General features: G+C 42.9%; 1 protein-coding gene across 2 annotated transcripts; it reads right to left on the reverse strand.

Moving 5' to 3' along the window:
- Positions 1-4,921: 4,921 nt before the first annotated feature.
- Positions 4,922-12,054, reverse strand: YWHAH (tyrosine 3-monooxygenase/tryptophan 5-monooxygenase activation protein eta). Of its 2 annotated transcripts, XM_030285320.4 has the most exons (2): positions 11,703-12,054; positions 4,922-6,346 (listed from the first exon to the last, which is right to left on the reverse strand). In XM_030285320.4, the coding sequence occupies exons 1-2, from the start codon at positions 11,787-11,789 to the stop codon at positions 5,690-5,692; spliced, it is 744 nt and encodes a 247-aa protein (XP_030141180.1). In that variant the 5' UTR covers positions 11,790-12,054; the 3' UTR covers positions 4,922-5,689.
- Positions 12,055-17,778: the final 5,724 nt, after the last annotated feature.

The raw sequence follows: 17,778 nt of genomic DNA on the forward strand, positions 1-17,778 counted from the left end.
CAACTAACAATGGGATAATAAGCTCAGCTTCACTAACCTAAAAATAAGTTAATTCTGTCCCCTTTTAGCCTAGGCTCGTTGCCAATCTCAAAGTGAGGAAGTGTCAGCTGTGGAAACCCAGAGAATGACTCAGCAGTGGTGCCACAGCACGATCATCTCAGCAATGCTGGGCTCTGATGATACCAATGGCAGAAAAAGTCTGAACTCCCCAATCCTTCCACACCATCTTAGAGCCCAGAGGGGCTTAATAGGACTTTTTTCAGAAGAGGCAGATGGCAGTCCTTAAAAAGCTTGGGGTGGCACTAGAGACAGAGGGGTCTCTGCTCTTTGAGGACATGCAGGAATCTCACTGACCCCTTGGACAGCCAGCCAGCAAACACTTGGAGAGACCTGGGCCACTTCCTGCCAAAGGCAGGCCCAGCCTTCTGCTCCCTGCTCTGGAGCTGGGATGCAGGGACAGGAACAGAGATGATTGCTCCAGGTGGCTCTGCTGCCACGGAGACAGGAAGCCACTACAGATGGTGGCCCGGCTGCCCCAGCACGGTGTCCACACCTTGCATCCCTCTGGGTGCTGCTCTAAGGCCCCACACCCTGGGCAGGTGCCACTGGAGTGACTGGGCTGTATTTCACAAACAAATAACCACCCAGATCTGGCTTTCTTTTGAGAGTCAAAACAAAGAAAACATGGGCAAGTACAAGTTTCTCCTTGCAGAGGGAGAACATGATCCATTTTACTCAGCAGGGAAAGCAGATAATCACTGCCATCCATCTCCTTCTCTGCCCTCTGCAAGAGTCAGATGTTCTTTTGTGCTGGAAGGCACAACAAAAGTCACAAAGCCTGTTAGGAAAATGCTGCTCTGCCAGCCCCCTGCAATCCTGCTTCCTTCCAATGTGTGCCTTACGTGCTTGGGAAAGGAATCAATGCTTCTCTGCCATCCCTGCTCTTCCAGTAGCCTCTGCTGGAGAAATCCCTGAATAAAGGATGTTCCTCACATGTTCAAACAAGGACGCAGTTCTCTAAATGCCACAATCTTTATAGACAATTACTGCAAATATAATAGGCTTATATTTCTAATAACATATGTTTATTATAACTTATAAATAATTATTATGTTTAATATTTATAATTGGCAAAACATCACTGAAAGTCATATAGACAATATATTTTGATATATTTCTTCTCTTAGATGTATTGTTAAACCACTTAATTTTTCAGAGATGGAAGAGTTCCACTACCATTAGATTGAGTCCTAAAGTGGAATCAATCACATTATCGAATTATGTGAAAATAGCTCATACTAATTTGAGTACATTACAGTACATAAGTGATTTCTTAATGATTCCCTCCATAAGAAAATATATATATTAACTGCTGAAGTATCCACAGTGCTTTGCTTTGGTGCACTCTGGGGTTTACAAAAACCCAACTGAATGAAAATAATTCATCTGGCTATAATGTTTGAGTTGAGACAGACCAAGCTGGTTCATATGCATTAGTTAAAATCATTTAGACTAACATATAAGACAAGTAACACTGAAGATTTAGAAAAATGTGTATATTTGAAGCATATATATATATATATATATATATATATTTAAGTGTATTTCTACATTTCTAGTTATTCAATATTAAATCACAATTGTCATATAGGAAAGTCATAATAAACACTGTTATTTCTAACAGATGGTTCAATTTCTAACGTCAATTCAAAATTTACCTGGCTTGACCTCAGTGTTCAGAAAATATCTTTGTTTATCTCAGAAATCATTAAGGCTCAGACACTGAACCATCTGCATCTATGGAACTTCAAGTACTGTAGGCTTGTTCAGAACAAAATCTAAACATCCTCTGTCAATTATGTAGATAATCAACTTCACATTCTTCAAAATCTGCCACTGATTTCAAGGAGCTGCTTCAATGAACCTAAGATCTATCCAAATAGGTTTCTTGTGTTGTTGAAGTGGTTTAGCCAATTTTTCCTCATCAATTATGTTAAATTAATTCAAATATGTGGCGTGGATAGAATTTCAAAAAAACAAGGATACAAAGCACTGGAATATTTTTCCTGTTTTCTCTCTGTCCTTAAACTCAAATTGGTTTATTGAAAGATTTCCAGTTGGTCCCATGCTGACAGAAAATACTTTATAATGTATAACATCAGTCTTCGCCCTTCTAACTTCCATTATCACTAAGTCATTCTCTTACATGACTTAAAATACAGCCAGGCTTTTAATTTTCCTCAGTGTGAGGTGTACTCACATAATTTTTTTCTAGATTATCATAAAGCAGCCTATTGCAGTTGCTGGAAGAGGCCCTGAGAGTAGGTTAGGGAATGCCCTCATGCTCCTTTGGAAATAGATTGAGCTCTGGAAGTCAGTCCATCCAGCTTAGAGATGTAGATCACAGGTGTGAGTAATAAGGATGGAAAACCACAGCCTGGAGTTACAGGCAAGGGAAAGGCAATGTGGAAAATCTATTTTCAAACCCATAGTGAGACCCAAGTTGTAATAGAGTGAATGGCTACTTACCAGAGGAACTGTGGTCCTGATATGTGTTACCATGGGCCTCCAATCTCATCTCTCTTCTTAAGGTTTCTGCTTCCCTAGAACCTTCACATTCTCAGTGCTACTGCTCATGTTGAAGAACAGCCCCTCAGTACATGGTTTAGTGTCCCATAGCATGGGCACATTTTGTTCCAGTGGTTCAATGGGGTGTGGGTGTTTTTGTACTCTGAGAGATGACCACAACCATTTCTGTGAAACTTGAACACATTTGAGCAGATTAGGACATGGACTGAAAGTATCTCTCTCCCTATAAAGACCACACAATTAATTTAAGGGTTGACTATGCCATAGTTTTCAAGTTCCTTTAACATCACAGAAAATGCTGCTTTACTGTTAGCAGCTGTCAAGTTGCTAAAAAAATCAAGGATATACACAGGCCTTGTTAATATTATACCAACACCCTCAGAATGACTGAATCTCTCAACAAAGATTGCCTGTGAAAGACAAAAAAACTGTGGTTCTGGGCAAGAGTACTGCTCAGATGGACACTAATGAAACCCTCACCATGTTAAGAGCAGCAAAGAACCTTTTATGCCTTCAAGGACACATAAAGAAGTCCCTCCTGGGGACAGGGGGAAAGTCACTCAATTTTGAGTCTTTCCATTGGAATTACCCCTGCTTCAAATAATGTTGTGAACTTCAACTAAGCACCTTTGGTGAATACTTCTGGTGTTTTCAAACAATAAATTTGGCATAGCCTAGGATTTTATTTATTTTAGAGAGAGATAGGCAGAAGACATGACTTGGGAGTCACCTATGAGAAATACCAGTTCCAAAATACCTGAATCCTGTGGTCTACTGAAAAATACTGGAATCGACGTGCTATTCATGAGCTTTGGTTTCCTCCAGATCAATGTAAGGATTACAAAACAGCATTTAGCAATCCCAGGGCCCAGGAAATGAAAAAGCTGCTGAAGTGAAAACAAGGATATGGATTGCACTGGAGCATTTGTTTTCTTGCTCCATAGAAAACTCTCTAACTCCTACCAAAACACAACCACAAAAACATGCTCTGCATGTCATCAGCTCATTCATTGACAGCTGTAAAACATGGGAGAAGTATCTGCTTTCCTACTGGGACTCCAATTCACTGCTACACAGCATCATTCTGCAGAATTGCTTTGCTCTCCACCTGGGATCCTATGCACCAGGGCAACAGCCAACCTTCAGCTGCCAGTCCAGATGCCAGACCTGCTGATTCACTTGCAAACTACATAATGCTCATGGTTTTGTGATAAAGGGTCTGCACAAAACAGTAACTAAAATGAGAAAGGACCCCTTGGCTTTTGAATTAAGAAAAAATATTAATAAGAAAGGTAACAAAAAGACAGGTACTTCTATCAACAGGGAAATAAACCTATCAACTGCCAATATTTTATTAACCATCTGGAGTGCTTCTATGTAAAAAGGCAATCTTATGGGCAAGTTTTACCTTGGTTCCATGGGGGCAGTAGGAAGGTGTGTACCTATATTTTCATCTTTATCAGATGTTGTGTTACTCTTTCAATTGTTGCAAATTTTACTGGTATAATAAAGTTAGAACTGTCTCTAAGATGATAGAATACATAAATGCACACAAACTTACCATTAAAAATTCTAAAACTCTGGATACTTAAAAAGAACTAGTGCACTGCTTTTAAAAAGTATAAGCAGTCATTGCGGGTAATTCTGACCAGCAATAATTATTTCTATAATTAAAAACTACCAGTTCTGATAAATGAGAACTTACATGACCTTTGAGCTAGCTCAGGTGCCAGTGGCAGTCTGGATACAGCTAACTTCTCCTGCTTCTGGGACATACCATGACAGAAGTGTCTACAGCACCAATAAACGTACATGTACTCTAACTGTTGGGAGAAAACAAAAACAGTGTTAAGTTTGTGGACTAGGTTTAAGTGAGCTAAATAGAGAAAAGCAGTCTTCAGCAACAAGAATTGCTTCTGTTTGAAGCAGGTAAATATGAAATAGCTACTGGGGTACTCAAATGTAAAGCTGATTTGGTGATCAGCACTTCAGAGAAAGAGCTTAGAAGTTGCAGTGGACAGAAGCAAACACAAGTCTCTGCATTGATATGGTAAGTTATGTGCTTTACAGCTGTTCAGCAGCTCTTGTACTGAGCAAACAACTGAATATACCACCTTGGGAAACTCCACGTTAATAGAGGTGACCCCCACTGCAGGTGCTTTTAGGTTTTGTGGGTTTGGGTTTTTCTTCTTTCAGCACACTACGTTGTGTTTTTGTGTTGTTTACCATGTGTCAACCTCTCATTAAACTTTTGATTAAAAATGTTTTAACTCATCAGTGACGTGTTAGATAACTCTACCTCTGCTCTGAACAAAAGACAGGACAGCTCATGTAGAGATAACATCCCTGAAGCAGCGTTTTATTTTATTCACTTAATTCCAAAACATTTAATTTAGAAGTCTGGCTTCCCAGTCATCCATCTTAACATGGGCAAATATTGACATAGAGTTGTCAGAATACACAGACAACTAAACAGCCAAAGAGTTTACAAAAAAATAAATTCATGATTCTTCAAAACAACTGCAAAAGGTTACAAGTATCAAAACTCTTAGGTAGATGCACTGCATTTAAAGAAACTGTGCACATAAGTTAGAGGCAAAAAAACCAAATTGCTACTGAAACCTCACATTTCAAACAGTTTATTGTAAACTGATGAACAGAGCTGTCATTTCACATCAGCTTAGCTGTTTTCTTTGACTGAAAAAAATTTGGGGTGGCTAATTTACTTTGCATGCACAAAATGTACTGCTTAACAGAACTGTCAGCTCATTTCAAATGGAAAACTTTAACTGGAATCTAGTTATCCTCAACCACTTTCCATTATTCTTTCCTGTATTTTCCAATCAACAGGCAAACTAAAAATGCCTCCTTCTGCACTGCTCAAGTGCAACTAAGATAAATAGGGCCAACAAACCAATCAATCCATCAATGCCCATGAAGACCCATCTGAAACTGCTTCTTGATAAAGTGGACAGCAGATCTGAACAGCTGTACAATACAGATATGCTTAGCACTAGATATTTAGTGTGACTGTGGCAAGGAAATATTGGTGATGATGGGGATGGCCAAGTGGATGAAAGAGGGATCAGAGGAAAGCTTATTAATTATTGCCCTCTCCTGCTTCTTCATCCTGCTGATCACTCGTCCAGAGAGTGAGGTTATCTCGAAGTAACTGCATGATGAGAGTGGAGTCCTTGTAGGAATCCTCATTTAGTGTGTCCAGCTCTGCTATGGCATCATCAAAGGCTTGTTTGGCTAAAAGGCAGGCCTGCTCAGGGGCATTCTGGATTTCATAGTAGAACACTGAGAAATTGAGTGCCAGCCCAAGCCTAATGGGGTGAGTGGGCTGCATGTGCTCTTTACTGATTTCAAAAGCCTCTTTATAGGCAGCTTCTGAGGCTTCCACGACACTGTTCTTCTTCTCTCCAGCAGCAACTTCTGCCAAATAGCGGTAGTAATCCCCCTTCATTTTCAGGTAAAAGACCTTGCTCTCATACTGGAAGTCATTGCAGTTCTTGATCAAGTATTTATCTAGGAGAGCCAAAACATCATTGCAGACTGTCTCGAGCTCCTTTTCTATCTTCTCCCTATAGGCTTTAACCTTCTCCAGCTTCTTCTCATTCCCATCTGCCATGGTCTTCTGCTCTATGCTGCTGATGACGCGCCAGGAGGATCGTCTAGCTCCAACTACATTCTTGTAGGCTACAGACAGCAGGTTTCTATCTTCGTTTGAGAGGGGCTCATTCAGCTCAGTTACCTGAAAATACAGACAAAGAGCAAATTTAAAGGGTTTGCCTTAGAGAAGAGCGTACAAACTTCCTTCAATACTTTCATCACAAAGTGCAAGATTCAAAATTTCTTCTAGATAGGAGTAACTTTGTAACATTGAAAGTTCAAACTCTTCTGCAGTCAGGACTTAAGAGAGAAACCCCCAGAGTTTTGAAGTAATAGAAGGGGTATTTAGAAGCCATTGCAAAGAACATTCACTGAATAAAACTGAGTCAAACGTGTAATGGAGACGCAATCACAGAGGAAGTCTCAGGTTTTTCAGGAAGTCTGCTGCAATTATACAGACTACACACTTAGTGATGAATTTAAATGTACCTAGAACACCAGTTTTTTTAATCTGGAGCACAGCAGCGACACTGGAAGCTGATGAAATTCTCCCATTTCTGTCTCCTGCTGCTTGCTTCCATTTGACAGCAGAGATGGAAGCGCTGCAGTCATGAAGCTCTGCACAGCACAAATGGAATTAGTGTTTCATGGTATCTTTCAGACACTTAGTGATTATACAGTGTAACACAAATTTACCCCGATTTCTGCTAAGTGGCTGCAGACAAATTCCAGGGTTAGAACATGAAAGACACTGCATAAATATAGGACAGCAAACCAAGAACAAAACCATGATCAACTTCAAACTGCTACTTCAAAAAGCTGAGACAGAAGGATAATACTTCTAATACTGTATATTTAGGCCTATTTCACTTATGTTTTAATTCAGGCTATCTACTTTTTAAAATTTATATGCATGAAATTAAACTCAAAGGAATTAGGGTGAAAAATGTAACTCCTCTACCTTAAGCATATTGCTTTAAAAGTAGTCACTAGAATTCTAAGGATATGTACTTCAGTGTGAAAATAAACTTGTCCTTGCTCAGACACTGTTAAAATCATTAATTATTTCTTTTTTAAAATGTGCACATTTACACTGCTTTACAGGTACCAGAGTGTTCACAGCCAAATACTTACATACTACAAACAATCAAGTCACAAATATTTACACTATTCTGAGACTGCTGGTGTAGGCAGTGAACCTTCTAACAAATGTGCTTATTTCCAGATCCAAACAAATACTTTACATGAAATAACTCTTACAGTAAGAGAGAACTTACTTTCAAATTTAGGTTTTGTTTTTAAAATGTATTAAGTCAATTCGTTTTATCTCCAAAATTATTTTTCCACAGTTCAGGAATCTGAACTCCCAAAAGACACAGCTCAGCTTGTCCTAATAGATTTAGAAGCAGCCTATAGAGGATGAAATGCACAGGAATAAACTCTAATGACATCTTCAGAATCTTCATCATAGCTTCCAATCAATATTTTCCTCAACAATCTCCACCACAACCTACATGAGTCTTCTCTAGTAAAAGATATTAACAGTTCTTTCACTGTTTAGTGACCAAAATGGGAGCATATAAAAGGACTATAACCCTGGAATTCCTAACTCCACATGCTAATGAGTGTGGCAGTACTCCATCAGCTCAGAAATTACTTCTGTGTGTGATCCCACAAAGGCCACACACCAAGCTGAGCTCCTTCCACACAGAAAACAGCCCAAAGTGAATGTTCCACAACGGAGAGCACATCCATGAGCTGATCCAGGTCAGTGGCCTGTGATTCTATGGCTTTGTCAGCCAGAGCACATCACTCAGCTAGAGCCAGTTCTGAACCAAAATGCAAAAATGATTGTACCTGAGCCAGTATAAGTCAGCTTAAATTAGTAAAACTTGCCTGATACAAAGTTATGCAGTCCATCACTGTGAGACAAATACAAACCAGACTAATGAATTTAAATCAGATCGGCTTCTTGTATCACGTGGTTTCAGAGCTCTACACCAAGAACTGGAAGCTCTGTAGCTACAGGTACCCCAGAGAAGGCCATGAGGAAGTCATCTCCCAGCAGGGAAGAGCACTGCTTACATTAAAGACAACTCATTCCCCTCTCCTACACAAATGACACTTCATTAACCCCAAACCAGACACTCAGGGATAGGTACTAAAAATACAGAATATCCCACATTTTTAAGTCCATTTATATATGCAGACAGATAAAGCCTACATAACAAACTAGAACCTCAAGCTAATTTTATTTCAAAAACTTTAGTTCAATACTCAAATTTATTTCATAGTGTAGTATTTCTCACGTGACTAATTTTAAAATTCTGTATCTCACATTACTCACGTTACCAATTTTAAAAAGTAAATTATTTTTTACTACTATGTAGCTATATTGGAAAAGCAATATAAATCAATAGAGGTCCTAAGCACTACCTCTTAGGATTAATACTGTCCAAAAACCGAAGGGCTTACACAGCTACAATTTTTCATGGTTTCTGGAATTATCTAAACCAAAGGGTACTCAGTGCTGTAATCTCAGAATGCTGAAACATTTGTTGCATCATCTGAAGCATTTCACAGTTACACCCAAAGCATCTTTCTCCAGTGTGCTGAGAAGCAATTCTGTACCTACCGTGTAAGCTTTATTTGAAACAGCCGGAATCCGGGAGCAGCATTTAATGCAATGGGAATACCATGCCCCATGGAAGAATGCCATTTAAATATGACTCTATTTGCTGTTAAAATTATTTTAATAGTTACAAATTAATGTACACAATTATTTGTAACAGCAATTATTTCTTTTCCCTCTTGTTTACATATTACAATCAAAAATACCGGAATTCTTCCATGAAAAAAAAAAGTTTACAACAACAAAAATTTGTATTGAGCAGTAAATTCCTTATTTAAGCTACAAGTGCTACTTGGTCTAGCTTTTTTCTTTATAGAATAATTGATGGGAATAAAAAAGAAATGTTTCTCCAGCTTTACATTGACAGATGAAACAGCAGCCTTGTCACTCTCCAGTGGCAGAGTCAAAAATCAGGCAAATGCACTTTCACTAAAACAAGCATTTGTTACTTTTATGTTTCTGAAGTAACTACCAAGGTGTTAGCTAAATTCTGTATTGTAAAGCATAGTAATATCTAAAACTGAAATTAATTGTTCAGATTTCAGTTGACACTGAAAGCACACTACTTTCATATAGCACCTTTAACAGGTATCAGATGTGTTACAAGCAGAGATTTTGGAAAAAAAAATAAACTTTTCAAATCAAGATATCCTGGAGAATAGATTTCTGAGTTAGAGTACTGATTTCCTTCCTTTTGGAGGAAGTCTAAATTCTCTGGATTGCACGATTACTTCAATATTAACCTATATGGATTAAAAACTCTCTGAATTATCTCTCAGTTATTTGCAGTCACTGAAACACAAGTATGAAGTGTGAGGACAGACAGCCCTCAGAGCATTCCACAGATTATGCTCAGACCTACAAAATCAACCTCAACACTGAAGAGCATTCTGGAAATTGCTGTGTTGAAGTGAACATCTGTGAAAGCCAAATAACAGATGCTACATCACAGACATGCAACAGTGTAAGAAAAGCTCTAAATAAGGGAACTGTTGCTTTTAAACTCAGACTGCTTTTTGTATTTTAAAAGTATCTGTAAGTTTCAAGACTCCACTTAGTTACAAACTGTTCTTGAGCTCCCAATTACATGATCACACAACTTATTTGCGAGCAGAAGTGGCATTACAGATGAGAATACCACAGCTCCAGGTGAAGCAAAATTTGCATAGCAATTAGAACAGTGTGAAGCCAACTGGACATACACACCAGTTGCAAGTACTTTATTTACACATTTCCTAAAGCAAAGCAGCTGTGTTCTCATGGTTTCACATGTGCCCAGAGACCATACACGCACTGTAGGTCTGCAGTTCTTGGGAGACATATAAAGCTTTCTACAACAGCTAGAAATTGTCTTCTTGAGCAGTACATTTTAGCGAGTTCTCTATTTCATCTTTTAAAATTACCGACTGAAAGAAGAGCTGTTACTTTTACATTGTTTGTATCAAGAACTCTAGGGATAGAATTGTAAATACACCTTCTTTTAACATCTTGTGTCTGTGGTATTGAGATACTCAGAAGTATCACTGTTTTAGAACTGGACTGGTTGTAATATTTATTATAACATAATAGCAAAAGTGAACAAAAGCAGAAAAATTAGTGTCTTTTTGCTGCCCTCATTTAAGGGAGGCGACATTCTTACAATAAAAATGTGGACTCCATTTGAAGCTGCTCCTTTTCAAAATAAAATCATCTTGTGCCTTTAAACAGCAGAACTCTCGAGAGAAACAGTTCCTCTTGGGGCCTCTGGTGTTCACAGAGGACAGATCAGCAAGAACAAACCAACTGTAATCTGATATGGAAAGACACTGCTAAGCATCCAGTGGCACTAACATTACCCGTAACATTCAGATGGTGTAAATGCTTTGTTTTCAAAAAAGGAACTAGACATAACAGGTTTGATCATTCTACAATTTTATTATGCACCAGTACAATCAGATCAGTACAAATAATTTTCATTGCTTGGTTCTGAAAGGAGCAGAGTTGCAAATCTAACATTGTTTAAACACATTTCATTATTCAACAGGGTACGGAATGCACCGAGAAACTGTTACCCTACAAAGAAGTGGCAAAAAGGCAAGGTTAAAGCTCGGGAAATGCTCCTGGAGCAGGGGGTAGCTTTCACACCTGGATGCAGCTACTACCTTTGAGTCACCGATGTTAGTGCGGAGGCAAAAGAAACGTCTAGAAGAGTAAGGGGCTCCTCTTGCTGTGACCCCAGCCAGCCCCCGCCGCAGTGCCCATCCCACAGGACCAGCGCCCCCAGACGCTGGCGGGTGCCCAGAGGGGAGATGCGCCCCAAGGTGAAACCCCCGCGCCGTGGGGGTGGCAGGGGGGTGGGCGAGGACGGGCCCCATGTGCAGCGGAGAAGGAACGCGGCGCTCCCTCCGACAGCAGAGGCGGGCGGCGTTCAAATGGCCTCACTGCGAGCCCGATTGGCGCGGTGGGAGACGGAGAGGAGGGCGTGGGGACAGCCACACCCCCGGGGCAGGGACAGCCGGGGAGCGGGAGGGCTGCGAGACAGCCTCCACGGGGAACGGGGGAATGGGGAGGGGGAAGGAAACAGGTTTTGAAAGGGGGTGCTAGGTCCGGTTTGGACCGGCTACTCTTTGTCTCATCTCTGCAGAAGGCAGGTAGTACTGGGCACCGCCCCACACGGCGGCGAGGAGTCCTGGCGGGATGGTCTGGCTCCTGCTCCCGCCCTCCTTTCTTCACCGCGACGGGTGGGACCCGGCGGCTCGCATCCTCCCCGGACCAACCCCGCCTCGGAGCAGCCCGCACTTCCTTTCCCTCCCTCCCCCGCCGCTACTCCCCTACACACTCCTCCCCAAGTACGCCCCACAGCCGCCACGCTACCGGCCCCACTCACCGACTTCATGGCCGAGGCCATGTCATCGTATCTCTCCGCCTGCTCGGCCAGGCGGGCTCTCTGCAGCAGCTGCTCTCGGTCCCCCATGGCCGCTTCCGTGGTGGCTGCCGGGCTGGGCAGAGAGAGCGGAAGGCGGGCGGGGATGTGCGGCTGGGCGCGCACGGGTGGCGGGAGCAGGAACTGTAAGCGGAGCCGCCCGTTGGGCTGTGCCGGGCTGAGCTGTGCCGGGCTGGGCAGTGCTGTGCCGGGCTGGGCTGTGCTGTGCTGGCCGCCGCTCCCTCGCCCGCCGGCCGCGCTCCCGGACCGACCGCGGCGTGTGCGGCTCGGAGCCTGGCGCTGCTGCCGCCGCCCGCGCCTGCGCGCCGGGAAGGCAACGAGGGGGCGGAGCCGCGGTGCTGCAGGGGAGGGGAGGGGGCGCCGCTCCCCCGCGCTCTATTTCTAGGTGACGTCACTTGCTATAAATAGCCATGGCGGGGCGCCGGCCGCGGGCTGCGCATGCGCGCTGGGAGTGCTGCATTTTCCTGCTGCAAAGGTGGAGGTGGGTGGGGGGCGCGGGCACTGCGGGACGGGGCACGGCACGGCACGGCACGGCACGGGCTTGGACACCGATACCGCCTCCGCCTCGCCTGCCTGGGCACGGGCGGGACACGGCTGGCTGACCACGGGTCGGGGTGACCACGCTCCGCGTTCACGTGTGCGACCCTGCCCTGCCCGCGTCTGCTTTGTGCGGCCGCAGCCTGCAGTGGTGGCACGGCTGTGCCTCTCTCGGGGAAATAAGTGTATCTCGCATCCCGGCTGCCTTGAAACAGCCCGACTTATGGGGGTGGTACCACGGACCAATTCTACTACCTTACCTAAGAGATGCAGCTAAATTCAATTTTACTACGTATTTTAATGTGTAATAGTCAAGCTCCGCTTTCGCAGATTGATAGACTACCATTCTTACATAAAAATTATCTCAAGGTAAGAACCTGGCACAAACAACAAACTGCTGCTGGTGTCCACAGAAACGCTGGGAGCCACGTTACTCATATCGTACAATAAATCATAGATTAACTTTTCCCATTTAAACCTGGCCAGCATTTAAACATGCCTGCAGCGCTGAAGGTACGGGGAGCTGCTGTGCAGCCGAGCGAAAGGTTTGCTCACCAGCAGAGAGTTCAGCACCGGAGCACCTGTGGCAATTGAAGCTCACATCTGTCCTCGCCCGCAAAGACAAGGAAAGAAAGTCCAGTAGTACACCCGGGAAGCAGGGACAAGGCTGCTCTCACTCCTCCCGATGCTCTCCGCTACCCTCGGTACTCTCACACTACTTCAAATGAGTCAATCCAGTCCCTTGTGTCAGACAAAAGTTTTTAGCCTTAACTCTAATGCTGCTGGCTTTTGTGCATTAAACCCTAATGCCAGTTAAAATAAATGCTGCTGTTTTTAAAGGGATTAGATGAATATTGCTGTCTTGTTAAAAGACATAAATATGACAAGTAAGAATAAACTATAGTTATATGTAATAAGGCATGAAAGATAAAACTTAGTAAGTTATAAACTGATTGCCAGAAAATTCTGGAAACATCTGTTGCAGTAGTGTGAAACACATACACTACTGTGCATGCATCCCAGCAAGCCAAATGGGGCTTTTTCCTACTGGGATTTTGTTTTCACTGTTTCTAAGAGAAGGCAGTGACATCCAAAACCTGAACAGAAGGGATCCCAAGCATCAGTTCAATTTATTATCATAATTATTTTAAAACTTGCATTGATTTTACCTTAGAATAAATGTTTAGGTATAGACAGCAAAGATGTGATTTTGAAAATACATAATTCCATGTCAAAATACAAATTTTAATGCATCTGACCCCTAGGCAAGAGTAGTGACAGATGTGCCAATCCTCCTTGCCCAGTTCACTTCAGTTGGGAACCTTTGCAGCTGTAATAATTTCTCAGTAGAGATTAGTCAGTTTGCAAAGCATTCCAACAGCTCTGAAAATATGTAGGGTTTACCAGCAGCTTTCTAGTCTTGTACATTTCCCCAGGGAAATGGATTACAAAGTATTTTTAAAATGAGTTATTCACCCACTGAACCAATCTGCATTAATCTGCCAAATATATGTGGATATATCTACACATGCACAAAACATTCTCATTAAATGCTTTGGTTTCCTTAATTCAGGCTTCTGTAAAACAGCTACTTTTCAGTCTAAAGCATCTCAAAAATTCCTAACCTTGAATCCACCAGGTCATGTGTAACCTCACTGCTCTAAAACCAGATACAAAACTAAATTCAACAGTTTCAAGAAAAAGTGCTAAAATAAGGCAACGTTGTGTGCAGCATTTCCACAGTCTGGCTGTAACCTAAAGAAAGGGAAGAGATTGCATTTCACATCCAAGGTCTGGGGGAGAGTACCTATATTCTCCTGTGCACACAGTGCCTAGTGCTCTGGATCTTCACCCTCAGTAGTGGCTCCACATTTCCACAGAGGTACAAATAAACAGAAATTAGAGCTCACACAGTGAGTTTTATAATCTTTTACAATATTTATGAGTCACAATGTCTTAAAACAAAAATGGAAAGGAAAAATCAGCAGCTCTTTTATTAGAGTGCCGAATGGAGTGCAAGCAGTGCCTGACTGTGGTTCCCCTGCTGAGCTCAGATGCCAGGCATCACTCCATGATTCCCATCAAAACTCAGGAATACTGCTCTCATGAGGCTGGACTGAGAATTGTTCACAGAGTGACCACACCCAGCAAGAATTTGTAGATGGAGAAATTTATGGCACTGAAAATTGCACTATGACCTAAGGCAGTGGCTCTGCTCCACAGGCATATCTGATTATTGGACAGCACCCATGTTCCATAAATAGCTCCCTGCTGAAATGCCATTCCAGTTCAGCGCTCACTCGCACAGGGGCACTGGGGACACCACAGCTGGCTCAGAGGCCGTCTCCCAGTGCTGATGTTTAGCTGCAGGGACACTGGTGAAGAGGCAACACCACAAGGAAACCACCATGTGCCATTCCCAGGCTTTCACCACGGTGGCAAACCTCCCCTTTTGTTGTCCTGAAGCTAGGAGGGAGCACACACATTTTGTGCCACTCTTTCCGAGACTCATGGAACAACAGCAGTGCTGCTACAAAGTTCCTGCCACTACCATCCTCCCAATCCCCTGGAGAAAATTATCTTCCCTCTCCTTTCTGCAGCAAGGAAATGTTTTATTTAGGGAACTGCTAAATGATGAAAGTCTTGGGGACAAGATACTGAGAAACAGAGAGAAGAGAAACCACCCACTGGTGGGGGAGGTTAACCAGCTTCCACATCACAGCAAATGAAGTAGAGACAACTGTGGAAGAGAAAGAGATGGAGTTTGTTAACATCTGGTCTTGGAAATACTTGTGCCTGGCCCTTACATGGGGCATGATGCTCAGATAGTGCTGTAAGGACAGATTCTTCCAGAGGCTTAGGACTGGCTGTAATTTTTATTGTTAGAATTCTAGCAGCACATTCCCCCAGTAAAGTGAGATAAATGTGCATCAGGAGGATAGATGGTGTAACCAACGACAAGATCAGAGCACGAGATAGGAGTGGGTGTAGCTGTAGTGTGATGATTCTCTCCCAAACCACAAGGGACTGTAATTTCAGTGACATACTTCTAGCCAAGCCACACACCACAGTTTAACAAGCCTCGAGGCTGTCACAGTGTGTGAAAATATTCTACTCTTTGTCATATTTCAATTTCATATTAATCTTGAATCACTCTCACAGAACCTCCCTCATAACTCAAGGGTAAATCCTAGAATGAAGAAAGATGACACTGCCTGAGTGCTGCTCAGCAGCAGCAACAGGGCTCGTGCCATGCACTGTGGTGAAGTACATTGTGTATCTATTAACCTGCACGGGAAGAACTTTAAAACAGAAGGGAACTGGTTTGTATAAAACCTGTGAAGCTCTTGCTCCCACATGGGAACGGGTAAGTCTGTACCCCAAAGCCTATTTGGGATCACTGTAGTCTATTTAATACCATTCAGCATTCACACACAGTAGCCTTTTGCATGTTCAAAATCCTGTGCAGACACAAGCTGATAAACCCTCAGAACTCTCTGGCAAAATGTGCTATCTTCCAGCACCTGCTCATTTCAGAGTCCAGTGAGGAAACAGCACTATATCTGAATAAAAGATGATGGCAGTTTTTCCTTGCCAGAATGATTCAGGGATATGCACAGGGGGTTGTCAGGCATGCTCAGTTGTGGGGGTTCCTTTAAGTTCCTTTAACTTTAGCTTTAACTCCTCATGAGCTACTTCAGACTACAGTGTTTGCTAGTCCTGCCCAGGTAGAAGAATGCAGCTTTACTCTTTATATAATGAGGGGAAAGTAACCAGAATTCACAAGCTTCAACAGGAAAACATGAAAAAGCCTGCTTATCAGCAGCTGCCACCAGAGCACCATTTTGAAAAGAGGCTCTACAGGTAAGAGGAAAAAGAAACAACCTGTGTTACAAAAATACTGGAAATAAAAGAACAATATGAACACAAAATAACTCAATCCTACGATATCTGGAACCTCTCTGAAAGACACCTTGTGCTGAGCATAAACAATTAAGGACTTGGCATCAACAGCCACATTTAAAAAACAAGACCAGATCTGTCTTAACAAATGAATTTTCACTGCCCTTCAACCTTTACCAAAATGGATTAGTTTGACTTAGAACTGGATTAAATCCCACTGAAAATGATTGATCTGAAACAATGACCTTTCACTGTAGAACATAACATGAAAGACTTTGGGGATAAGACTAATGAAGTGCAGAGATAAAACAAAATGCCTTTGCCGACATTTTCAAAAGTGGCCTCTGATTCTGGGTGCCCTACTCAAGTCACTGCACAAAGTGCTCGTTTCCTCTAAAAATGAGGCTCCAAGAAAGGTGAGCCAGGCATCCAGAACAAGAGACTGTCTGAAAATACTTTTTTGAAGCTGTGTCTCCCAACATTTGCCCTGAGTGGTGGTTGGATGCACCAGTGACTGTGACAGTAAGTAGAACTGCCAAAGGGACTGCACGCAGGAAAAGCTGCTGCTCACATCCTCGATCCCCTGTAGCAATGACGTGGATTTGTTCAGGGAAGTTTTCATGGCAGCTGCTGTGCAGGACCTCCACACAGCCATTTCCACAGCACACTTCCAGGGCAGAACCACCCTCAGCCTCTGACCTTGCCAGGCTCAGGGCTGTCTGCTCAACTGCCAAGAGAAAAGCCACCTGCAGCAGCAGTGCTGGACAACATGGATGCTGCCCATTGGGAAAGTGTTCCTCTCACCCCAGGGAGGGTCTGGTAACAGAACTTCTGAAAGTGCTCCTAGATTTCTATCCCCTTTCTGTGACCAATCAACACATACAGGCACTGTACTTTGGGCCCTTATATGCATTTTAAGATAAAAATAACTTTGATTTTTTTTCTATCTAGGGCAAGCTCCTTCCTTTGCTAGGCCAGGCCATGTGGAGGAGGAGGAATGACAACAGCAGGTACAGCACATTCAGCTCAGGGCAGGTCAGCCACGTGCTCAGCGTGCTTCCAAGTACAGCTCCAAGGAAGAACAACATAAACACATCCAGAGCTTGCTACAGATGGTAGGACAGGGAAAGCAGAACATGATGGGGACACGAATCACATCTAGGAAACCAGAACGAGGTAAGACAGAATTGAACAATGTGAATATAATGGAAAGAATTCCACTAGGCTCTCATTGAAAGATGAACTCCAGCCAGCAGCACACAGGCAGAGGTCAAAAGCACTACTGGCATTCAGCACAGATTCACTTGTTCTGTTCCCCTACTCCATGGCCAGGCACCCCATCTGTTCTGCTCATGGATGGAGAAGCAGCACCCCACCCCTGAACCCTGCTCAGCCCCTGTAACCCAGCATGGCCAAGTCCTGTGAGATCATCTGTAGGCACCACTTGCAAACTCCTGTCTAAATGCAATTAGCTCCTCAAAAGTGCTATGTGCAGGTTCAATATCTAGGTGACATGGGGCAATAGTGGGCAAAAATACACTGTACCTCAACCACTTAACTTTACATCTCTTAAAGGGAT

This window comes from Taeniopygia guttata, chromosome 15 (genome assembly GCF_048771995.1).
Source record: "Taeniopygia guttata chromosome 15, bTaeGut7.mat, whole genome shotgun sequence".
Classification (NCBI taxonomy): Eukaryota; Metazoa; Chordata; class Aves; order Passeriformes; family Estrildidae; genus Taeniopygia; species Taeniopygia guttata.